The sequence below is a fragment of the Balaenoptera borealis genome (genome assembly GCF_965194805.1).
Source record: "Balaenoptera borealis genome assembly, chromosome: 17".
Lineage (NCBI taxonomy): Eukaryota > Metazoa > Chordata > Mammalia > Artiodactyla > Balaenopteridae > Balaenoptera > Balaenoptera borealis.
The window spans coordinates 83476395-83503276 of NC_138876.1; the positions used below are offsets into that span (position 1 = coordinate 83476395).

Genomic DNA, 26882 nt, shown 5'->3' on the forward strand with positions numbered 1-26882 from the left:
GCCGTCCACGGGAAGAGGACTCACAGCTAACAGAGCAGTGTCTCCGGCCTGCTCCTTCTGCGGAATATCGGAAGGCGCCGGAAGGACAGGGTGGCTGTGACTCACTCGTTCTTCAGCGCGTGTCCTCCTAACAGCAGGGAGACGACATGACTGTTTGATGAACTGGCATCTACGCTTTTCATTTCTATTCTGTTATAAATCTGTCTTACTGCTTTGAGGGCAATTTAACATAGAAAGATAACCTCAGAAGAGTCTGACATAAATAAATAAACTCTCAGTCAACAATGTGTCTGTAGCTATTTGAAAACACATAAAACCAGGAGGAGCCTAAGTCTGAGTAGGAAAGACGCCGTTCCCACCATCTGTTGGAGCAAAGTGCCTCGAATCGCAGGTTTGCCCTCTGCTTTCGCAGCTACCTAGCCGTCCTGCGTGCCAAGGCAGCCGCTACCCACATAAACTTTAAAATAAAGTCAATTAAACTTAAATAAAATTCAAAATGTAGTTCCTTGGTCCCACCAGCCATATTTCCTACATGGTCAGTGGTCACCTCACTGGTTAGGGCAGTAAAAAAATGTTTGCATCACAGCAGAAGTTCTGCCAAGAGCTCTGATGCAGACTCGACAGCACCATCTGGGAGCCACAGATTTACCAGCTGCCATTTACTTATTCAGGTTTTTAAGACATAAAACGTGATAGCTATTGCAGTGGTCTTTTTAAGTACGTAACCATGCCTTGGCTTTCTTATAACAATACCAATTGTGCTTGTATTACTTTCAGTAACATGAACTATTAAAGGTAAAAGTAAATGCGACTAACTTTTTTAGTAAGGACTTTTTATACAAATAGACAAAATCCTCTGTCATACCATGTGTCCCAAATTCTGATGTAAATAAAAACCAACCAAACAAATACAACCCATGTACATGGTGAATACAGTGAGGAAACTGCTCTGAGAAGAGCCTCCACTTTCTCCAGGTGAGTCTGGGCACCTGCACCTGTGTCTCGTCACTCACCGAACTCCAGGTGGGTCTGTGCCATCTGCCTGCTGACACCTGCAGCGAAGAGAGTAAACTCTCTGCACCACCACTCGGACCCCGGCTCCCGACCAGGTGGCAACTCCTTGGCTTTCGACTGCATCCAGCAGAGAATCCCTCAGGGGCGCTCGGGCGGGGAAGCCCAGCTCTGCTTGTTCGTGCCTGAGGGTCCAGTCTGTGCCCACGGTGGTGTGACCACCACACATAACCTGGCAAGACACGCAAAGGGAACAGTTCCAGTCTGACCCACGAGGGCACGCTACATACCAAATCCCGATGTGCTTGGGGAACCCTAAGCATCCGGTGTGACTGCAGGACACTCAAGGAATGACAAGGACAGATGCACGCCCACGGCGCGGGGCTCCTGTCTGTGGGTCACCAACGTGGCCGAGGAGGCCGGTGAGCCGAGGAACAGGGAAGCAGCAGGAGCTCAGGCCATCTCGGGGATTTGAAAACATGGAGAAAGTACTGCTATTAAAATACCTGATGGTAAGTTAAAAATTCTTCTTTTATGAGGTAACAATCTCAATAGCACAAACTACAAAACAAAATAAAAGAATGACTAGGGTTATTATGAAGTGCCAGAACTTTGCACACTCCTGTGAACAACATGAAACACCTTTATGATCCCACTAAATATCTTAATAAGATTACACCACCTCTAGAGTGCTCCGTGCTTCCTACATTGCAGCACTTTTCTTTACATACGGTGCTGTGTAACAAACACATTTAACCTCACCACCCAGGAGGCAGGCTGCATCGTTACCACTGTTTTACAGAGGAGAACGTTGAGACAGGAGTTCAGTGTCTTACCCAAGGTCACCCAGCAGCAGGTGGCTGAGGCAGGCACCCGAACTAGGCACCTAGTCCCAAAGTCCACACGCTTAACCACTAAGCTCTACTGCCGCTCCCCTGGCACTGACGTGAGACAAAGACACACCTCATGAATTTAACATCACATAGCTGTTTAAAACTGTACATTAAAGCAGTAATGCACTTTAAGCCCTCCTTTTCACATAATCCTCTCCAGACACATGCTCTGACAGTCAAAGGGAGCTCCCGCTCAACTCCACACCTACAAAGTAGGTTCCAAGTCCGTTTGCTTTTCTTTCCGATGTCCCCTCACACTGTCAGCCTCAGCACTCCACTCCGCGCTGACTCGGATAACCAGGCGGCCCTGAGGCAGGCGCACTGAAGTCAGACACTCGGAGCCCGAGTGGTCCCGGGGGTGTCCTTTGTGCCCGCCGCAAGTGAAGTTTAGTGGTTCCCCAAGTTCATCTTGGTGGATGACCATGGCTCAGGGCCACTAAAATTCCAAAAGCAATCCCCAGTGTATAACCTCAAGTTTATGCAGCTCTTTTTATTCCAAGGGATACAGATGTTATGAAAAAGAAAAACATGATTTTTTTAATAAATAGAAGAGGCTTAAATAAAATTCTTAGGCAATTATGAGAAGAGAAAAAAAATGAAAACTCATATTTTAATAAATTAAAGATTACATATATAGCTGCTGAATATTTGGAAAGGACCAAAGGTAATCACCTCTATAAATTCCAAAGCCTTTAAACGCAGTATTACTACAAAGCAAAAAAACCTCTAAGTCAGTGATACTTTACCTGGTTTTCAGGTGAGTTATTTGTTAGGCTCTTAAATCTAAACATCTGGGCCAAAATGATGTTTCTTCTTGGAAGGGGTGTGTCCCAACTGTGCACTTCATGTGCTGTTTTTGAATCTTCTTTGGCAACAACTTTCTGACAAAAATAAGTATTCAGAATAACAGGGCAACTTCCATTTGGGATAATAAGCTTTTGCCTGGAAAGGGAAAGAAACACAAATGCAAGTTCATCTGCAATGCTGGATTCCCCTCACCGTCTTGCTAGATCACAAAGGGCAACGACTTGCTGGCTAAGGACACAAGCCCTCGAGCAGCTGCCACTGCATCTGGCTCTGCTCTTCTGAGCAAGTCTGGTGTCAGGAGTGGGGATGGAAGGGCGGCAGTGCTCGAGCTGGAGCTCCCCCGGGGCCTCCCAGGCTGCTGGACACTGGCCTCAGGGCCCCTCGGGGAAAGTACTGGGGGGGGGCCACAGAGCTGCCCGACACTGAAGTGAATGTTACAAGAAAGACCTTTGGACACTTCACAGCTCTCACCTTTCAGAAAACATGACACCAGACACCAAAGGAACTCCACCTTCACTACCAAACGGACCACAGTCACTGAAATGGCCCACATTCGAGTAGAAATAGGACAACGTGCTCCTGGTTCCTCTCAGACTATCTAATGCTCACTCCCCACACAGGCAGCGCTGCTTAACAGGAAGGTTAATGGGAAGACGGAGTGGACACACCTTCCCCCATTTCTCCCATTAGACACAAGGAAATGCCTGATGCTGTACAGAAATGGGACAGAAGCAGCAGCTGAAGGGGGACAGGAGGAGGCGGCCCAGCTGGGACCCCAGGAGAGACACAGCAGTAAGTTCCTGAGCTTCCTTCCTGCAGCCTAGAAACAGCAACGGGCGCAGACAAAAGCACCCTTGAAAGGAAGGACAGGGAAGGGGCAGCCCAGTGAGACAGAAAACTTCTAGGAAATCACTGCGCTACTCTTGGCAAGTATCACAGAAGAACTGTGACCTACTGCCACACACGGCAGGCAAAGCGCAAGCGGGGCCCAGGCACGCCCCTCGACAGAGTCAGTACTCTCACCCCCACCCGGCCCTCCCACCATCCCCCACCGCGGTGAGTGGCAGCCTCGCGGGAAGCAGTAACGAAGGGAATCCTGGCGCCTCCCTCCACCTGGTAGTAAGAAGCCCCCCACCCTCCTAACGTCTCTTCTCAGCAGTGTCAGACAAAGCCACCTAAAACTGGTTTAAGTAAGATCCAGGATCTCGTATCACAATACCTAACATGTACAGGTTACCATCTAAAACCACTTGTTACACTAAGAACCAGGAAACACTTCACTTGAATGAAAAAACACAGTGACTAGATGACAATGTTAAGATGACGCAGGTGTTAGAATTACCTGACAAAGATGCAAAAGCAGCCACTACAAACATGCTTCAGTGACAGCTACAAATGCACAATGAGACAAATGAAAGAACAGAAAGTCTCAGCAAGGAAATACAAAGTCTTGGCAAAGATACAGATTTTTTTAAACGGAAATTTTATAACTAGGAAATAAAATAATGAAAATAAAAAATCTCACTGGATGGGTTCAACAGCAGAATGAAGGGGACAGAGAAAAGGATCAGTGAACGTGAAGATAAAATAACAGAAATTACCAAATATAAACAACAAAGAAAAAACAGACCAAAAAAACACAATGAACAGAACCTCAAGAGGTGAGAGGAAGAAGAAATAAAAATGGAAAGATACAGGTAAATACAATAGGCTTTCATACTCCTGTTGAGTTTTGAAAATTATATTTGGAGTTGAAGCAAGAATTATAACACTGTCTGATATGGTTCTAAATGTATGCAGAGGAAATATTTAAGACAGTCATATAAATGAGGACAGTAAAGGGACATAAGAGGCAAGGTTCCTACACTTCACACAAACTGGCAAAATGTTGACTCCATAAACTGATAAGTTATGCATATAAAATGTAATGCCTAGAACAACCAATAACATAGCTATAACAACATAAAAACATTATAAATAAATTAAAATGAAATTCTAAAAAATGGTCAAGCAACCCACATAATGCCAGGAGAAAAAGAAAAACCCAGAGAAATGAAAAACAGAGAACAACACAGAGAAACCGAGAAATAAAAAGGTAGACTTAAGTCCTAATATATCAATAATTACATTAAGTGTGTATGGTCTAAACAAAGCAATTAAAAGACAGATTAGCAGAGTGGATTAAAAAATATGGTCCATCTTTATGCTGTCTACAAGAAATTCACTTCAAATATAAAGATACAGGGAGGATGAAAGTAAAAGGCTGGGGGAAAAAAACCATCATGTAACATTAATATAAATATGGTTGAAATTACTATCAGATGAAGTAGGCTTTAGAGCAAAGAAAATTATCAGGGATAGAGAGGGACATCACACAATGATTAAAAGGGACAATCCACCAAGAAGACAAATTTGCAACAGTAATATTTTAAGCCGACAGACTACAGGTATGGTAACCTAGAAATAACAATTAGGAGACATGGAGAGACAGAGGCAAGCTAGACACAGAGTGAGAGTCAGCAAGAAGAGGCTCAAGAAAGCAAGAGGGCAGGGGTGGGGCACAGCGTGGGGTACCACTGGGCTCAACTGCGAAGGTCCTGATACAGCAGGATGAATGAAAGATGTCATACGTGTCCAGCCTTTTCTTTCAAGTTAATTTGAAAAATATGATCAAGTAATATTATTTTAACTGCTAAGTTAAGAACATAGCACAAGATTTCTGTGTGTATTTAGAACCTTTCAGTTTACAGATAGACATACTAACATTAGAACTCTGTTCTGCCAAATTCAAAGTCCTGTTTGAGGCTATCAAGGTTAAACCATATTAAAAACATACCTATACAAAATAGATGTGCAAGGCTACTGGATTTGGGAAAGACTTTAAAACCCATATCTAGGTCCATTTGGTTCATTTCGCTGTTTTTACTCAACACCTATGACATGCCAGGCACGGGGCAGGGGACTGGGAATCCAGCCCGAGACAAGAAGGCTGAGAGGACAGCTTTATTGCAAAGGAAAAGGGCGTTATATGATACCCTGAGGGAGGACCCTCTGGAGACAGGGAAGGTTTCCCAGGAGAGGTAACCAGGTGAGGGCTGCCTGGGTGAGGGTGTGTGAAGGCACAGGGAAGGGGATGGTGGAGCATCTGCGGGGCTGCCTGGTGGCCATGACCACAACTCAGATTCCATGTGACAAGCAGAGGTCTCGGTACTACCTCACTGAGCTTCTGCAGAAGAAACACAGATGCTGTTTCCTTCGTTAGGAGGCCGAGGACGTCACAGCCTTTCAACATCTATACATGGCACCAGCGTCATGCTCCTAGGGAGTAGGACCTCTTTATTTCTTTTTATGCTGCAGGCCAGTGTTAACTGCTGTGGACTCTGCTATCACCTCTCTACTTATCTTATTGCCACAAATGTTATGTGATGACCAAAAAGCAAGTTTACAGAGCATGTATTCAGATTTGTAACAAATTTAACCAGTTTTTCTGAAGATCAAACTAAAAATAAAGACAAACCTAAGGGGCTCCCCTGGTGGCGCAGAGGTTAAGAATCCGCCTGCCAATGCAGGGGACACGGGTTTGAGCCCTGGTCTGGGAAGATGCCACATGCCGCAGAGCAACTAAGCCCGTGGGCCACAACTACTGAGTCTGCGCTCTAGAGGCCACGAGCCACAACTACTGAGCCCGTGTGCCACAACTACTGAAGCCCATGCGCCCAGAGCCCGTGCTCCGCAACAAGAGAAGTCCCCGCAATGAGAAACCCGCACACCGCAACAAAGAGTAGCCCCCACTTGCCGCAACTAGGGAAAGCCCACGCGCAGCAACGAAGACCCAACAAGCCATAAATAAACAAGCACACACACAAATAAATAAATAAATAAATAAGACAAACCTAAGGTGTTAAACCTCACTTGATAAATCACATCACAACCAGCAACACCAGTGAACATCATCATGATGCTGGACTCACAGTGATTCTTCTGTTGAGGAAGTTGAAGAGTTTGTGTTTACTTTCTAGTAAACTCTCAGAGCATCCTTGAAAAGTCAGCAGCCGTGGCAATAGGATGGGCTGCAATGTGGGACAGTCACACACACGGTAAAATACACAAAAAACTAGACAGTAACCGTCTTCCGTGGAGTCCAAGTAACTATGGTTTCTCTTGGAAACTTTAAAAAAAAAGAGAATCCTGTATGTTCAATAAAAATGACAGTCTGTCCGAATGTTTGCTTTCATGAAGAACCATTTCCACTGCTCTTTACTGAGAGTGTTATATACAGAACTCAGGTAAAACAGGAAACAAGACTGTTTTTTAATGTCACCAAGGGCAGAGAGGAAAACCAAGTGAAATATCTTTTCACTTTCTATCACTTGTCAACACTGCCAAAGTGTTAAATACCCCATTATCAGCTCATAAAGCAAACAATATTTATTTCACATCACAAATAAGATCAATTTGCTTGTTTATTGTCTAGGAAGAATGTGTCCAAACTTGGTGGGTGGCAAAGATGACTAATGGGATTAATGCAGTGACCTAAAGAAAACAAAGACAAATAGAAGGAATTTTCTTTCCTTCCTTTGCTTCTCTCTTTTAATGGCTAGTTAGCTGAAGAAGTCAGACTAAGAACTGTAGTTGTCAGAAAAACATAACCTAGACTTAATTCATCTTTCCACTGAAGACATACTTGGGATAAACCAATCAATTTTGTTTACAGTTTAGTCTCAACTCGAAGCCCCACTGGCCTGAGGACAAAGCTGTCTAGTGCACACATCTTCCCGACAGGGGAGGCCAAGCCATAGTGTGGGGCTAGTTGAGAGGGCTTACAGTCCACACAGGGACACACACGAAGGAAACAACAAAGTGCAGTAAAACATCATTGGTGCTGCAGTAGAACCAATGCAGCCAAAAATAAATAAAATTAATTTATAGAAAAAAACTGTGTAAAGAATTAAAAAATAAAAAATAAAGCCCGTCTGTTCTTTTCCTTGGAAGGAGGATGGGGCCCACCACTTGGATACAGCAAGAAAGGTCCTGCATCCTTCCTGGAGGGACCAGTGCGTGGGAAAGGGAGCGACACAACTGCCAGGCGGTGGCTGGCCACAGGATCAGATGACGCTACCAGGACAGCGTGAGATGTGGGAGGCCGGTGTGACAAGCTGCAATGGAGGGACGTTAAATTTAATGCAAAAAGGTCCCTGGTGAAAACAAAACATCAGAGCCACCTTCTACACCTGAGCTTGTAAGGTAGCCCTTGTGGCTAACTGATTTTAAATAAAAAGAAATAAAACTTAAAATGCAGTTCCTGAGTTGTAGGAGCCACATTTCTAGTATTTGATGTGGTCAGTACCACACTGGGCAGCACAGAGAACGCTTCCATCACTGCAGAAAGTTCCATGCAGCTATCTCAGAATTTTGATTCTCAGGGCAGACAGTAAACCACATTCTAGTTACTTGGTAAACCCTTTTTGATTGATCAACTCGTTGGATTTGAAAAAGACTACTATGCCCCAGTGACTTCTGAGGCAACTGCACAAGCTTTGAACCATCTGAGTTCCCTCCTCCAGACACCGGCATCTGAACCCCTGCATGAAACTCATGTCAGTGACAAGACAATGTTAACAGTGTTTGTCGTGAATTTTTTAAAATAGCAAACTATCCTGCCCACATTCTCAATTACTTACAGAGTGAACGGGCACTCCTCCTCTCACCAAAAGTCAGATTTATTCTAAGAAAAATTTAAAACCATAAGTCCTAGAAAATATCTCTAAACTGACGAATTAAGCCAATTTCAGAAATAAGAAGTTTAAGGTTTATACTTCCTTTATTTTCAACTTCTTATTTTCCAAGATTTATCTCCTGGGTTCAAATGTGTTTCTTTTAGCTTCCTACCCAAATAATACCCACATTATCTAAAAAAAACCTGATAAAAACACTGACATTTATAACTGTGTGTGTTATTTTAAATTCCCAGAGTAGACTTTGTCTAATTCCCTTTTTATCCAAATAAACACATCGTTGAGGAACACTTTACTTCCGTTCAAAAGTGAACAGTAAACTACACTGAAGATGAATTCACTGAAGAATATAAAATGTGAAATAGACTTCCTCTATAAACCAGAAGTCTAATTCTCTAGATTAACAAAAGTCTCTAACTTGACCATTTCCTTTTTCAGGCACAGGTCACTGGAAATTGCAATTTAAAGAAAGAACCATCACATATCTGGCAGTGGTTGTAAACTTTACTTTCTTTTTCCTTTAGTTTTTTTTTTTTTTTAACATCTTTATTGGAGTATAGTTGCTTAACAATGTTGTGTTAGTTTCTGCTGTATAACAAAGTGAATCAGCTGTACATATACATATATCCCCATATCTCCTCCCTCTTGCATCTCCCTCCCACCGTCCCTATCCCACCCCTCTAGGTGGTCACAAAGCACCAAGCTGATCTCCCTGTGTTATGCGGCTGCTTCCCACTAGCTATCTATTTTACATTTGGTAGCGTATATATGTCCATGCCACTCTCTCACTTTGTCCCAGCTTACCCTTCACCCTCCACGTGCCCTCAAGTCCATTCTCTAGTCGGTCTGCATCTTTATTCCTGTCCTGCCCCTAGGTTCTTCAGTACTTTTTTTTTTTTTTGGATTCCATATATACATGTTAGCATACGGTATTTGTTTTTCTCTTTCTGACTTGCTTCACTCTGTATGACAGACTCTAACTCCATCCACCTCACTACAAATAACTCAATTTCGTTTCTTTTTATGGCTGAGTAATATTCCATTCTATATATGTACCACATCTTCTTTATCCATTCCTCTGGTGATGGACACTTAGGTTGCTTCCATGTCCTGGCTATTGTGAATAGTGCTGTAATGAACATTGTGATACATGACTCTTTTTGAATTATGGTTTTCTCAGGGTATATGTCCAGTAGTGGGATTGCTGTGACATAAGGTAGCTCTATTTTTAGTTTTTTACGGAACCTCCAAACTGTTCTCCATAGTGGCTATATCAATTTAAGTTCCCACCAACAGTGCAAGAGGGTTCTCTTTTCTTCACACCCTCTCCAGCATTTACTATTTGTAGATTTTTTCATGATGGCCATTCTGACTGGTGTGAGATGATTCCTCATTGTAGTTTTTTTTTTTTTGGGTTCATTCACTCATTCATTCATTTATTTATTTACCAACATCTTTATTGTAGTATAATTGCTTTACAATGGTGTGTTAGTTTCCACTTTATAACAAAGTGAATCCATTATACGTATACATATATCCCCATATCTCTTCCCTCTTGCGTCTCCCTCCCTCCCACCCCCCTAGGTGGTCACAAAGCACCGAGCTGATCTCCCTGTGCTATGCGGCTGCTTCCCACTAGCTATCTATTTTACATTTGGTAGTGTATATATGTCCATGCCACTCTCTCACTTTGTCCCAGCTTACCCTTCACCCTCCACGTGTCCTCAAGTCCATTCTCTAGTCGGTCTGCGTCTTTATTCCCATCTTGCTCCTAGGTTCTTCATGACCATTTTTTTTCTTTGATTCCACATATACGTGTTAGCTATGGTATTTGTTTTTCTCTTTCTGACTTACTTCACTCTGTATGACAGACTCTAGGTCCATCCACCTCACTACAAATAACTCAATTTTGTTTCTTTTTATGGCTGAGTAATATTCCATTGTATATATGTGCCACATTTTGTTTATCCATTCATCTGTTGATGGACACTTAGGTTGCTTCCATGTCCTGGCTATTTTAAATAGAGCTGCAATGAACATTGTGGTACATGACTCTTTTTGAATTATGGTTTTCAGGGTATATGCTCAGTAGTGGGATTGCTGGGTCGTATGGTAGTTCTGTTTTAAGTTTTTTAAGGAACCTCCATACTGTTCTCCATAATGGCTGTATCGATTTTCATTCCCCCCAACAGTGCAGGAGGGCTCCCTTTTCTCCACACCCTCTCCAGCATTTATTGTTTGTAGATTTTTTGATGATGGCCATTCTGACTGGTGTGAGATGATATCTCATTGTAGTTTTGACTTGCATTTCTCTAATGATTAGTGATGTTGAACATCCTTTCATGTGTTTGTTGGCAAACTGTGTATCTTCTTTGGAGAAATGTCTATTTACGTCTTCTGCCCATTTTTGGATTGGGTTGCTTGCTTTTTTGATATTGAGCTGCATGAGCTGCTTGGAAATTTTGAAGATTAATCCTTTGTCAGTTGCTTCGTTTGCAAATATTTTCTCCCATTCTGACGGTTCTCTTTTCGTCTTGTTTATAGTTTCCTTTGCTGTGCAAAAGCTTTTAAGTTTCATTAGGTCCCATTTGTTTACTTTTGTTTTTATTTCCATTTCTCTAGGAGGTGGGTCAAAAAAGGATCTTGCTGTGATTTATGTCACAGAGGGTTCTGCCTATGTTTTCCTCTAAGAGTTTGATAGTGTCTGGCCTTACACTTAGGCCTTTAATCCATTTTGAGTTTATTTTTGTGTATGGTGTTAGGAATTGTTCTAATTTCATTCTTTTACATGTAGCTGTCCAGTTTTCCCAGCACCACTTATTGAAAAGGCTCTTTTCTCCATTGTATATTCTTGCCTCCTTTAGCAAAGATAAGGTGACCATATGTGCTTGGGTTTATCTCTGGGCTTTCTATCCTGTCCACTGATCTATATTTCTGTTTCTGTGCCAGTACCATACTGTCTTGATTCCTGCAGCTTTGTAGTATAGTCTGAAGTCAGGGTGTCTGATTCCTACAGCTCTGCCTTTCTTTCTCAAGATTGTTTTGGCTATTCGGGGTCTTTTGTGTTTCCATACAAATTATGAAATTTTTTGTTCTACTTCTGTGAACAAAGCCATTGGTAATTTGATAGGGATTGCACTAAATCTGTAGATTGCTTTGGGTAGTACAGTCATTATCACAATATTGATTCTTCCAATCCCAGAACGTGGTATATCTCTCCATCTGTTTGTATCATCTTTAACTTCTTTCACCAGTGTCTTATAGTTTTATACATACAGGTCTTTTGTCTCCGTAGGTAGGTTTATCCCTAGGTATTTTATTCTTTTTGTTGCAGTGGCAAATGGGAGTGTTTCCTTAATTTCTCTTTCAGATTTTTCGTTGTTAGTGTACAGAAATGCAAGAGGTTTCTGTGCATTAATTTTGTATCCTGCAACTTTACCAAATTCATTGATTAGCTCCAGTAGTTTTCTGGTGGCATCTTTAGGATTCTCCATGTATAGTGTCATGTCACCTGCAAACAGTGACAGTTTTACTGCTTCTTTTCCAATTTGGATTCCTATTATTTCTTTTTCTTCTCTGATTGCTGCAGCTAAGACTTCCAAAACTATGTTGAATAATAGTGGTGAGAGTGGGCAACCTTTTCTTGTTCCTGATCTTAGAGGAAATGGTTTCAGTCTTTCACCATTGAGAACAATGTTGGCTGTGGGTTTGTCATATATGGCCTTTATTATGTTGAGGTAGGTTCCCTCTACGCCTACTTTCTGGAGACTTTTTTTTATCATAAATGGGTGTTGAATTTTGCTGAATGCTTTTTCTGCATCTACTGATATTATCATATGGTTTTTCTCCTTCAATTTGTTAATATGGTGTATCACATTGACTGATTTGCGTATATTGAAGAATCCTTGAATTCTTGGGATAAACCACACTTGATCATGGTGTATGGTCCTTTTAATGTGCTGTTGGATTCTGTTTGCTAGTATTTTGCTGAGCATTTTTGCATCTGTGTTCATCAGTGATAATGGCCTGTAGTTTTCTTTTTTGTGACATCTTTGTCTGGTTTGGTATCACTGTGATGGTGGCCTCATAGAATGAGTTTGGCAGTGTTCCTCCCTCTGCTATATTTTGGAAGAGTTTGAGAAGGATAGGTGTTAGCTCTTCTCTAAATGTTTGATAGAATTTGCCTGTGAAGCCATCTGGTCCTGGGCTTTTGTTTGTTGGAAGATTTTTAATCACAGTTTCAATTTCAGTGCTTGTGATTCGTCTGTTCGTATTTTCTATTTCTTCCTGGTTCAGTCTCGGAAGGCTGTGCTCTTGTAAGAATTTGTTGATTTCTTCCAGGTTGTCCATTTTATTGGCATATATAGTTGCTTGTAGTAATCTCTCACGATCCTTTGTACTTCTGCCATGTCAGTGGTTACTTCTCCTTTTTCATTTCTAATTCTATTGATTTGAGTCTTCTCCCTTTTTTTCGTGATGAGTCTGGCTAATGGTTTATCAATTTTGTTTATCTTCTCAAAGAACCAGCTTTTAGTTTTATTGATCTTTGCTACTGTTTCCTTCATTTCTTTTTCATTTATTTCCGATCTGATCTTCATGATTTCTTTCCTTCTGCTAATGTTGGGGGTTTTTTTTCTTCTTCTTTCTCGAATTGCTTTAGGTTTAAGGTTAGGTTGTTTATTTGAAATTTTTCTTGTTTCCTGAGGTAGGACTGTATTGATATAAACTTCCCTCTTAGAACTGCTTTTGCCGCATCCCATAGGTTTTGGGTTGTCGTGTTTTCATTGCCATTTGTTTCTAGGTATTTTTTGATTTCCTCTTTGATTTCTTCAATGATCTCTTGGTTATTTAGTAGTGTATTGTTTAGCCTCCATGTGCTTGTATTTTTTACAGTTTTTTTCCTGTAATTGATATGTAGTCTTACAGTGTTGTGGTCAGAAAAGATACTTGATACGATTTCAGTTTTCTTAAATTTACCAAGGCTTGATTTGTGACCCAAGATATGATCTATCCTGGAGAATGTTCCATGAGAGCTTGAGAAGAATGTGTATTCTGTTGTTCTTGGATGGAATGACCTATAAATATCAATTAAGTCCATCTTATTTAATGTGTCATTTATAGCTTGCGTTTCCTTATTTATTTTCATTTTGGATGAACTGTCCATTGGTGAAAGTGGGGTGTTAAAGTCCCCTACTATGATTGTGTTACTGTCGATTTCCCCTTTTATGGCTGTTAGCATTTGCCTTATGTATTGAGGGGCTCCTGTGTTGGGTGCATAAATATTTTCAATTGTTATATATAATTTCTTCTTGGACTGATCCCTTGATCATTATGTAGTGTCCTTCCGTATCTCTTGTAACATTCTTTATTTTAAAGTCTATTTTGTCTGATATGAGAATTGCTACTCCAGCTTTCTTTTGATTTCCATTTGCATGGAATATCTTTTTCCATCCCCTCACTTTCAGTCTGTATGTGTCCCTAAGACTGAAGTGGATCTCTTGTAGACAGAATACATACAGGTCTTGTTTTTGTATCCATTCAGCCAGTCTATGTCTTTTGGTTGGAGCATTTAATCCATTTACATTTAAGGTAACTATCGATATGTATGCTCCTATTACAATTTTCTTAATTGTTGGGGGTTTGTTTTTGTAGGTCTTTTCCTTCTCTTGTGTTTCCTGCCTAGAGAAGTTCCTTTAGCATTTGCTGTAAAGCTGCTTTGGTGGTGCTGAATTCTCGTAACTTTTGCTTGTCTGTAAAGGTTTTAATTTCTCTGTCAAATCTGAATGAGATCCTTGTTGGGTAGAGTAATCTTGGTTGTAGGTTCTTCCCTTTCATCACTTTAAATATGTCCTGCCGCTCCCTTCTGGCTTGCAGACTTTCCACTGAAAGATCAGCTGTTAACCTTATGGGGATTCCCTTGTATGTTATTTGTTGCTTTTCCCTTGCTGCTTTTAATATTTTTTCTTTGTATTTAATTTTTGATAGTTTGATTAATATGTCTTGGCATGTTTCTCCTTGGATTTATCCTGTATGGGATTCTCTACGTTTCCTGGACTTGACTATTTCCTTTCCCATGTTAGGGAAGTTTTCAACTATAATCTCTTCAAGTGTTTCTCAGTCCCTTTCTTTTTCTCTTCTTCTTCTGGGATCCCTATAATCCAAATGTTGGTACGTTTAATGTTGTCCCAGAGGTCTCTGAGACTGTCCTCAATTCTTTTCATTCTTTTTTTCTTTATTCTGCTCTGCAGTAGTTATTTCCACTATTTTATCTTCCAGGTCACTTATCCATTCTTCTGCCTCAGTTATTCTGCTATTGATTCCTTCTAGAGAATTTTTAATTTCATTTATTGTGCTGTTCATCAATGTTTGTTTGCTCTTTAGTTCCTCTAGGTCCTTGTTAAACGTTTCTTGTATTTTCTCCATTCTATTTCCAAGTTTTTGGATCATCTTTACTATCATTACTCTGAATTCTTTTTCAGGGAGACTGTTTATTTTCTCTTCATTTGTTTGGTCTGGTGGGTTCTTACCTTGCTCCTTCATCTGCTGCGTATTTCTCTGTCTTCTCATTTTGCTTAACTTACTGTGTTTGGGGTCTCCTTTTCGCAGGCTGCAGGTTTGTAGTTCCCATTGTTTTTGGTGTCTGCCCCTAGTGGGTAAGGTTGGTTCAGTGGGTTGTGTAGGCTTTCTGGTGGAGGGGACTGGTGCCTGTGTTCTGGTGGGTGGGGCTGGATCTTGGCTTTCTGGCGGGCAGGGCTGCGTCCAGTGGTGTGTTTTGGGGTGTCTGTGACTATTATGATTTTAGGCAGCCTCTCTGCTAATGGGTGGGGTTGTGTTACTGCCTTGTTGTTTGGCATGGGGTGTCCAGCACTGGAGCTTGCTGGCTGTTGGGTGGAGCTGGGTCTTAGCGTTGAGACGGAGATCTCTGGCAGAGCTCTCACCAATGGATATTACATGGGGCCGGGAGGTCTCCGGTGGTCCGATGTCCTGCACTCGGCTCTCCCACCTCAGAGGCTCAGGCCTGACACCCAGCCGGAGCACTAAGACCTGGTCAGCCACACGGTCAGGTACGTGGGGAGTTTCTTGCCTTTTGGGAAGTCTGAGGTCTTCTGCCAGCATTCAGTGAGTGTTCTGTAGGCGTTGTTCCACATGTAGAAGTATTTCTGATGTACCTGTGGGGAGGAAGGTGACCTCCACATCTTACTCCTCTGCTGTCTTGAAGGTCCCCCTGAAAGACATTTGCCTTTTTTCATCCAGCACTGCCTCCAACTCTTAGGACTGTTTGATTACCTTCAAAGACTGATTTGCATTGCTTCGGTTGGTGAGTTTCTCGTCTCCTTACCCCGGTTTTCTGTTTCTTGTCACCACCACCTTCTGGGTGTCTCTTAGCACCGTTTGGACTCTCTATGGGAGGAGGTCAGAGGTGCTTTCCCCCTGGGGTGGGAGTAGAGTTGTGGTAGGAGTTGGGGGTGAGGCTGCAGAACCATTTCCCTTCGCACTAAGGCTTTTCTTTCATAGTTTTTGCTAGTCTCTTCCCAGCCGCCCTGACTTAAAGGGGAAAAATTTGTAAAATTTATTTTCAAGGCACAAATCCCATACTTTTATTCAGTAACAAAACTTCTGCCAAAATGTAACAGAAAATGCAAAGAAGGAGAACAAGGCAGGAGAAGCACGGTCTGATGTCACACTGACCTGGGTTTAAATTCTAGCTCTGCTACCTATTGCCTATTTTATCTCCACCAAATTACTTTGAATTTCTGAACTTTAACTTTTTCATAGCTAAAATGGGTATCATGCCTACCTAATGTTGTTACTGCGAGATTAGATACATACATTCCAATATACAAGCCACACACAGAGACAAGTACATACACTGCTTGGCATACACACTAGCTACTATTTAAAGTAGTACCTAAGGGACTTCCCTGGTGGCACAGTGGTTAAGACTCCATGCTCCCAACGCAGGGGGCGCGGGTTCGATTCCTGGTCAGAGAACTAGTTCCAACATGCATGCCACAACTAAAAGTTTGCATGCTGCAACTAAGAGATCACTTGTTGCATCTAAGGAGCACACATGCTGCAACTGAGCCAGTGAGCTGCAACTAAGGAGCCCACCGGCCGCAACTAAGACCTGGAGCAACCAAATAAATAAATAAATAAATAAAATAAAATTAAAAAAAAAGAAACTTAATTTAAAAATAAAATAAAATAGTACCTAGTACATTAGCTATTTTAAAAATCTCTAGAGGTTAACAATTTTTCCAGTACAAGATTGGATATCTTAGAAAAATTTAGTTTTCTCTGGGTTCATGGTAGTATATTCACTTCTATACACAGCTGGGTAATTAAAGGCCTTAAAAATGTTCATACACTTTTACTCGACAAAGTCACTGTTATTGGTATAGATGTTATTTCATCTATACCAATGAAATAATCAGAGATGTGGAGAAAAACACACACTAAAATATTAATCATACTCATTTATTATAGTGAAATATAGCCAAGAATCTAGCTTTCTAACAAAAAGTAGAAAAATAAATCATGAAAATGCTATACAAACGATAGCATTAAAAATCCTAATTCAGAGGTGGGATAGGGAGGGTGGGAGGGAGGGAGATGCAAGAGGGAAGAGATATGGGAACATATGTATATGTATAACTGATTCACTTTGTTATAAAGCAGCAACTAACACACTATTGTAAAGCAATTATACTCCAATAAAGATGTTAAAAAAAAATCCTAATTCAAAAAAATGTATTTAATGACACTGTGGGTGGAGCTCCTGTTATACTGTTGAATTTGAGAAACAGACTCAGGCCTATATGACCTATGAGATTCCAAGATGGTAGGACCATATATATTATTAATATAATATTCTTATAAGGAGAAAGTGCTGGAATGAACTGTACCAGAAAATTAAGCAATTTATCCTTAAATGAAAGGATTATATACAGGTAAGTTTTAATTTTCTTCTATTATTGTGTCTTTTTTTCCACAATAAAAATGTATTCTTTAATAGATACAAATAAGCACTTAAATCAATCTTTTCTTTAACAATAAACTGCCTCATTACTTGAATAATCTAAGAGATGACCACTTCCCTATGAGTAACTCTCAAATATGCCCAAACTGACCCAACTAGTACGAGTTGACATGTTCCTCCTCATCCCTTTTTTTTTTTTTTTTTTCCCATCCCTTCTCTTCCTCAGCATCTCAATTCTGTCATCTCCCTCCCTCCCTCCCTCCTTTCTTTCCTTCCTTCCTTCTCTCCCTCCCTCTGTTATCTATCCATCTATCTTTCCTTCCATCCATCTATCCATCCATCCAACCCAACTAGCTGAGAGTCAACATGCCCTCATCGCATCTCTTCCTCAGCATCCCAATTCTATCGTCTGTCTACCTAACTCTAAGTTTAGATTTGTGCCATGACAGTATCATCTCTACAGAGTTGGCCGTGAGTCTAGTACTCAGAAGGGAGACTATCATCTTTCAGCTACTTTGCTTCATTAAAGTCCACTAGGTAACACAGCACAATGCTATGGCTGGGCTTCCTACAGGTACGGCTTCTGGGTAAAGGATTCTACCTGCTCTATTCAGTTTCTTGAAAATCAGAAATAGAAATCTTTATAACAAGATCTAAATATACGCATTAACAAGTGAAGTGCATAGTGCAGACAGAAACCAGATGCCTTAGTATCAGTTATGACTGGTCTCTACCTATAAGGATCATTCCGCACTGAGTTATAAGGTATCTCCTGAATATAAAACTAAATGTATTCATATGTTGCCAGCACTACTTTTCCTAGGCCAGTTTTAAACCTTTATCTTACAGTCTTTATCTCCTCGTGTGACTCCAGAACAGAACACTTCAAACTTCAGCATGAATCAGAATCACAGGCTTGTTAAAGCAGATTGTTGGGCCCCACACCCAGAGCTTCTGATTCAGTAGGTCTGGGATGGGGCCACCTAATTTGCATTTTTAACAGGTTCCAAGGTGATGCTGCTGGTCCCACCACCATACTTTGAGGATTACTACTCCTAGAAAAACACACATGACCATTACACCTTCTTAACTTTACTCAAGTGCCTGGCAGGCTTCACTGTGCTCTTTCTGCCTACAGAACACCTGCTCCACTGTCAGGACTTGGCATGGAGGCCCCCAGCTTCTCGGTGGAGCCTTCCGGCTGTGCCAAAACTGGTAGGAAAGCAGCACTTCCTCGTGTGAGCTCCATTACATCTGGTGAGCTGTGGAATTTCAATGCTCTAACTTGTTGACACGTAGGGCTGGGCTTTCTCGCCTTCGTATTAACAATAAAGATCTCACTCCATGCAGCAGAAAAAAAAAGATAAAAATGATACCTAACGTCTCTGGGCCCACAGCGCAAATGCTGCAGAGAAAATCACAATTTGACAAACATTTTTCTTCACCTGAGTTAACAGAGCCTCCCTCACATCTCATCTGCAGTGTCACAAGTCAGCAAGTAATATGCACTTTTTCAGAAATTCGCAACACGCCATTCCACGCTTCTTTCTAGGTAAAAACTGTCTATTCAGAGCAGCAGTTTGGTACAGCGGGTAGAACAAGAACGGGAAGTCTACAGATTTGTGTGCAAGTCCCATTTTGTCACTTACAAGCCAAATGATCTTGATTGCATCACCTAAACAGAATCCTTTTCGTCTTGTAGAGGGGGATAATGACATTTATGTTCGACCATTTTAAGACAATAATGGATATGAAAGTATTTGGTACATTAAAATGCTTTATATTAATGGTGTTTATTATTCTTCAAAGATCTTGGATTTATAAAAATTAGTCCATTCTAGAAAACTTTCAAGTAGTATCTTTCCAGTAACAAACCATTTAAAAACTATAATTAAATGCAACTTAATGTTATTTAAACAAAAATTGATGCCTTTTTTACTATCAAAATAGAGAAATTTTTGGTGTATGATTTTTAATCAGAAATATATGACTTTCCAAATACACAGGTAACAAAGCCTACTTCAATTCTACGATGTTTATAACCACAAACCTCACTGTGGAGACCACTTTCAAAGAAAACGGAAACTTAGAAACAAAAAGATGAAGCCACAATACACAAGACAAGCCAGGAGTCAGAGGAACGAATGGGTTTTTCCTTACGGTCACCTTCACTAAAGCTCTGAAGGAAAACCTGGCTCAGGACAGGCTGAAGAACCACAGCAGTCAAAACAGCTAAGCTTGTCTTGTTGTCTAGGTTTTTAATTCCAACTGAGATAAGAAGTTGATTAAAAAACCCACCTTATCAAGAATCATCATAGTAACTATTCATACAAATAACTTAATAATCTGCAACTAGATTCAGGTCACTAAAAACCAACAAAGGCAGAAAGGTAATAGCATTCTTTAAAAGGAATTCTAATAATGGTCACCATACATACATAATATAGGTCATCCCAACAAAAGCTGACAGTCTTCATATGTAAAAAAAATTTTAATGGTTCAATCTTCTGATTCCACAAAGAGAAATAAAAATTGAGATGGCACAAAATATGAGGAACAGATTACAGTATTTGAGTATACCTAGAATAGAAAGGGAGAAAAACAAACCAAATGAACTGAAAAATGTTTCTGTAAAATCCACAAAATGGGGACTTCCCTAGTGGTCCAGTGGGTAAGACTCCGAGCTCCCAATGTAAGGGGCCCGGGTTTGACCCCTGGTCGGGGAACTAGATCCTGCACATGTGCCGCAACTAAAAGATCCTGCATGCCACAGAGAAAGATCCCTGAGTGCCACAACTAAGACCTGGCGCAGCCTAAATAAATAAATAAGTAAGTAAATAGATAAATATACACAGCTCATGCAGCTCAATATTAAAAAAACAAACAACCCAATCCAAAAATGGGCAGAAGACCTAAATAGACATTTCTCCAAAGAAGACATACAGATGGCCAAGAAGCACATGAGAAGCTGCTCAACATCACTAATTATTAGAGAAATGCAAATCAAAACTACAATGAGGTATCACTCACACCAGTTAGAATGGGCATCATCAGAAAATCTACAAACAACAAATGCTGGAGAGGGTGTGGAGAAAAGGGAACCCTCTTGCACTGTTGGTGGGAATGTAAACTGATACAGCCACTATGGAGAACAGTATGGAGGTTCCTTAAAAAACTAAAAATAGCATTACCATATGACCCAGCAATCCTACTACTAGGCATATACCCAGAGAAAACCATAATTCAAAAAGACACATGCACCCCAATGTTCATTACAGCACTATTTACAATAGCCAGGTCATGGAAGCAACCTAAATGCCCATCGACAGACGAATGGATAAAGAAGATGTGGTACATATATACAATGGAATATTACTTAGCCATAAAAAGGAATGAAATTGGGTCATTTGTAGAGATGTGGATGGACCCAGAGACTGTCATACAGAGTGAAGTAAGTCAGAAAGAGAAAAACAAATATCGTATATTAATGCATATATGTGGAACCTTGAAAAATGGTACAGATGAACCAGTTTGCAGGGCAGAAATTGAGACACAGATGTAGAGAACAAACGTATGGACACCAAGGGGGGAAAGCGGCGGGGGGGTGGTGGTGGTGGGATGAACTGGGAGGTTGGGATTGACATGTATACACTGATGTGTATAAAATTGATGACTAATAAGAACCTGCTGTATAAAAAAATAAAATTAAAAAAAAAAAACTTTCCTAGCTGTTGTTGGGGATTTGCATATTGTGATAACACCTTACGTATTAGAAATATATAAAAGTGGCACAAGCAACCAGGAAACACATCATCTTCCTCTATAACTGATTAATTGCTATTGGATAGGAATCTATTATTGACAAATACAGAATTAAAGTAAGCATTCAATCTTTGGAAATAGGCAAGTCATTAAATTAATCTATAGCATGTGATTAAAGCATAGACACATGATAAAAAAATAATAAATAAATAAACACATATATTTTTTTAAATTAAAAAATAAAATAAAATGCACAAAATGTCCCGAACTAAAAAAATTTCAGTAGAAAATTTATGAAATTCAGACCAAAAGGATTCACACTAAATGACAATTAAAGAAATTTGGGAAGACAATGATCACAAAAGAGCTGAAGTTGACACTACTAAAATAAGTGAATCAATAAATTAAGACTGTCCTCAAAAATCACAAAGCCTAGATTTAATTATTACCACAAACAGAACTTAGTCTAGCTTCAAACAGAAGCAACCTCAGCTGAACTAGATAAATGTGCAAGACTGGTTAAAGGACATGCTTTAAATTATAAAAGGAATAAGAATGTTCTGGGATCAAAACATTCTTAGAAGAAGCAGCAGTGCAACTTCTCTTGAATGGCACAACTTATCTTCATGGAAAAGAAATTAGGACAAACAAGAATGGCAGAAACCTCAAAATGTCACATAGCAACCAGGGCACAGCAAAACCATAGCAGGGTGTGTCATCTGCTAAAATCAAAACAGTATCCCAACGTGAGCTTCACCCAGCCATGAGAAATACTAAAGTAACTAGAGCCAGAAACAAAAAAAATACAATTTCTGGCCCTTAGAAAGTAAGACTGTGAAAAGGAAAAGGAAAACTTCCCTTGAGACTCTACAACTATCTGAAAGCTAGTCTTGGTGAGGATTAATCCAGGGGAGGGGATAAAAGCTCCTGGCCTTTGTTTCTCCTCTGACTTGCTCCTGTCACCTTCCTCCAGACTTGGTCCACCCGACAATGTGTCCTCCTGAGAGCTGCCTGGCCCTGGTCTCAGGTGCCACAAACACGGCTGCAGAGCAGGGGAGGGTTCGGCAGGGTCTGAGGGCTGCTCCCAGGTCAGCACAGAGGACTCCTGAGCACGCCTGACCTGAAGGTGAGGACATGGCCACAGGGCAGTCACTGTGCCATCACCCTTTCCACTCTTCGTTCTGGAAGGTTAGTAACACAGCCTGAAACATACCTTTTAGCTACAAACACCCACCCACACTCCCAAGTCTCCTCAGGGGCAAGCTTACCCAGCACTCTGTGAGCCCTAGAGGGATGATCAAGACAAGCAGTGAGTCAGCTCACCGTGCAGAGGCTCCACTTTGCAATTCAGACATATTTTACATAGAACCTCAAGTCATTTATATTTCAGGATAACCTGTGTTAAACTTGTTACCTGAAAAATTAAATGATCTTCTGCTTAACAAACTTAAACCGCTCTTGTTTGTTAATACAAAGACAAGCACATAAGGATTTGTTTTCATCAATGATGGGGTCATTTCCTTCTGTCCACAGGGTACTGTTTAACGCTCTGCTCTTTCTGGACTCTGTTGAGTGGGCTATGCGGGGCCGGGAGGGCAGAGCTCCAGCTCCAGGAGAGACGCTGAGTCCGTGTATATGAGAGTGCAAGAGGGACAGACTCAGCTGAATGGAAGTCTTTTTCCTATTTCATTTTTGTCTCTAAAACAGTTATCATTTGCCAAGTGGATCTTCAAAGGAAACAATATAGGAATCAATTGTACAAGTGTTTATATCTTCTTTTACAAGTTTATTGTTGATAATATCTACCAACTGAATTCTTAGTCCCTAAAATTTATAGTTAAAGATATTTGCACGCTACGGTTGTAAACTATCATTCTGATGAGCTATAAATACAATGGTAAAGATTATCTAAGTCATCTTTATCAAAACAGACCAAATAGGTTATCGACATTAATTCCAAAGAGGCTGCAGCATCACCTCAGGAAAACAAAATAACATTCAAGTATATTTTATACAATTTCAAATTTTATACAACTTCAATTAAATTCTTCTCCAGTACATTTACTGAGCACTTATTTTATGCAAGAAATTAGTAAACCAAATGATACAAATAAGAATAGGATTAACTCAATAAAAAGCTTAGTCTATTAGGAGAGGGAAACCATAATAATAACATGTATTGTTGTTATGTTAATTATAGCAGTACTTAATAATTATGTTTATTATTATAATGTTTATGTTTTATACATTAATTAAACAAATATTTTAGAAATTACTTTTCCTTAAATTATCTCATTTGATTCTTGTAACTACTCTGGGAGAAAAGTAGGATACATAGAATTATCTCCATTTTAGAGGTGAAGACTGTGATTTGCATAGCAGATGAGTGAAAAGGCAGGACTGGAACCAAGGCTCAGACTCCTACCCTGGCACCTTGATGTGACCAAGCTTATGATGGCGACCGAGAGCACCAACCACAGGCAACATTTCCTCATGCTTCTTAGGTGCCAGACACCTTCCAACTCATTAAATCCTTTAACCTCAAAGAAGACCCCCTGAGACACAGAGAAGTGCAGTAATTGCTTAAGAATACACAGCTAATAAGTGGTGGGCCAAGATTTGAGTAGAGGTAGTCTGACTCCCATTACTCTTACTGGCACTTGCATGTCTTCTTTGAAAAAACGTTTATTCATATTCTTCGACTATTTTAACTTCATTCTTTTGCATATGGATATCCAGTTTTCCCAGCATCATTTGTTGAAAAGACTATCATTTCCACATGAATGGTTTTGGCACCTTTGTCAAAATTCAACTGACTGTATATTTAAGGGTTTACCTTGGGTTTTATATTCTATTCTACTCATGGTCTATATGTCTACCTTTATGCCACTATCACACTGCTTTGATTATTATAGCTTTGCAGTAATTCTGAAATCAAGAAGTGTGAGTCCTCTAAGTTTAGTCTTTTTTTCAGGATTATTTTGGCTATTCAGGGCCCATATGAATTTTAAGATGGTTTTTTCTATTTCTATAAAAAAATAAATACCAGTGGGATTTTGATAAGGATTGTACTGAATCTATGGATAGCTATGGGTGGTACTGACATCTTAATATTATCAGTTGTGCAATCCATGAACAATTTTTTAGGTGCACATATGTTTATAATCGTTATCTCTTCTTGATGTACTGAAACTTTTATCAACATATAATGTCTCTCCTTATCTCTTGTAACCTGTTTGATTTAAAGTTGACATTGTCTCACAGTAATATAGCCACCCACACTCTCATTTGATTACTATTTGCATGGAATATCTTATTCCACCCTTTTACTTTCAATTCCGTTGTGTTTTTATATCTAAGTTGAGTCTCTGGTAGACAGTATACAGATGGATCCTTTTTTAAAAAAAATTCAGACTGCCAATCTCTACCTTTTAATAGCTGAGTTTCATTCATTTACATTTAATGTGATTGCTGATAAAGATGGATTTGCTTCCGGCATTTATCAACTGTTCTCCTAATGTTTTTTCATTCTTCTTTTTATGTGTATGATTTTTTATTCTTTGTACATTTTTTTAATTCTTTATTTCCTCCATTACTGCTTTTTAAATATTCAGTTGATTTTTTTGGAGTGTATCATTTTAATTCTCTTCTTTCCTGTTCTGTGCTTTTTAATTTTCTTAGTAGTTACTTTGGAAATTACAATTAGCATCTTAAACATGTAACAACCTGGTTTGAATAATCTTAAATTAGTTTCAATAATACAATAATACTGGCTTTTATATTTACCTATGTAGTTACCTTTACCAGTGTTCATCTCTTCTTATGGTTTCAAGATGCTGTTAAGTATCCTTTTTTTTTTTTTTTTTTAAATTTTATTTATTTATGGCTGTGTTGGGTCTTCGTTTCTGTGCGAGGGCTTTCTCTAGTTGTTGCAAGCGGGGGCCACTCTTCATCGCGGTGCGTGGGCCTCTCACTATCACGGCCTCTCTTGTTGCGGAGCACAGGCTCCAGACACGCAGGCTCAGCAATTGTGGCTCACGGGCCTAGTCGCTCCACGGCATGTGGGATCTTCCCAGACCAGGGCTCGAACCTGTGTCCCCTGCATTGGCAGGCAGATTCTCAACCACTGCACCACCAGGGAAGCCCAAGTATCCTTTTATAACAGCCTGAAGGAGCCACTTTAGCATTTGTTACAGCACAAGTCTACTGGTAATGAACACCCTCAGCTTTTGTTTATTTGGAAATGTCTCAATGTCACCTTCATTCTTAAAAGATAATTTTGCTGGATATACTATCTTTCAGGATATACTATCTTTCAGGATATACCTGAAAGACAGTTTTTTTCTTCCAGGACTTTAAAAATGTCATCTCACTGCCCCTGGCACCATTATTTCTGATGAGAAATCAGCTCTCAATCTTATTGAGGATCCCTTGTACATAAGTCACTCTCTTGATGCTTTAAGAATTCTTTATTTCGGGGTTTTGACAATTTGACTATAATGTGTTTCAGTGTGGCTCTCTCTGTGTATATCCTGCTTGGAGTTCATTGAGCTCTTGAACATGTGTATTCACGTCTTTCCTCAGATTTGGAAAGTTTTGGGTCATTATCCCTTCAAATATGTTTCTCTGCCCCTTTCTTTCTCTCTTTTCCTTTCAGTATTCCTATAATGTGTATGTTGCTATACTTGATGGTGTCTCACAGGTCCCTTAGGCTCTGTTCATCTTTCTTCATTCTTTTTTCTCTCTGTTCCGCAGACTGTGCAAGTTCCACCTTCTTACCTTTCAGTTTGCTAATCTTCTGTCCTGCCAGTTCAAAAGTGCTCTTTAATTCCTCTGGTGAGTTTGTCATTTCAGTTTTGTATTTTCCAGCTCCATAATTTCTGTTTGGTTCTTTTATATAATTTCTACCTCTTAACTGATATTTTCATTTTGTTCAGACATTGTTTTCCTGATTCCCTTTAATTCTTTGTTCATAGTCTATTGTAGCTCAATGAACATATTTAAGACAGTTGATTTAAAGAGTCTGATTAATAATTCCAGTGTGTGTGCTTCCTCAGGGATGGTTTCTGTCAAGTTCTTATTTCCTGTGAAGAAGTCATACTTTCCTGCTTCCTTGTATGTTTTTTCTTTAGAACTGGATATTGTGAGTATTATGCTGTCGTAACTCTAGAAATCTAATTTTCCCACTCCTCAGGAATGACTTTTGTTTGTTGAGGGCTCGAGCTATCTTTTGGTGACTCTTCCAAACTAGTTTTGCAAATTGTGTATTCTTGCTGTGTATGAGAAACTAAAGTTTCTCTTCATTTATCTCTGCAGACAGCCACTGACGTAACCAAAGGATTCTTTAAATGTCTGATTCCCAAGAGTGGAGGGAAAAAAGGAAAGAAAAAAAAGGTTCTGTCTCTTAAATCCTCCCGTATCTGGACAGCCACCTCAGCCCACAGTGGGATGAAACAATGGCTGACCTCTCTGTCATGCCCTCAGTGATCAAAAGCAGCAATCAACAATCAAAACTCACAACCCTCATTTTTGTTGGACAGAATCCTCACTGCTTGCCGTGGCACCAGCAAGCTGTAGGAGGAATGCTTCTCACCTGACGGCTGACTGTCATGGGAGTGGGGGTAGGGGATGGTAGCCGCTACAGTGTGAAAGCTATGTTCAACCAAAACGTAACTGAAGTTTACCAGCGTCTTC

General features: G+C 40.2%; 1 protein-coding gene across 8 annotated transcripts in view; it reads right to left on the reverse strand.

Moving 5' to 3' along the window:
• SPIDR (scaffold protein involved in DNA repair) overlaps positions 1-26882 on the reverse strand; it is a 358224-nt gene that overhangs the window by 99711 nt on the left and 231631 nt on the right. For 7 of the 8 annotated variants that reach the window (XM_082364143.1, XM_082364146.1, XM_082364144.1 and 4 more), the window contains 2 exons: positions 2651-2846; positions 1014-1243 (listed from right to left, as the gene is read on the reverse strand). In XM_082364143.1, coding sequence (XP_082220269.1) covers positions 1014-1243; positions 2651-2846 — 426 coding nt within the window. Of the gene's footprint in view, positions 1-1013; positions 1244-2650; positions 2847-3182; positions 3587-26882 lie in introns of those variants that run through there. The other variant, XM_082364149.1, reaches the window with a different exon arrangement.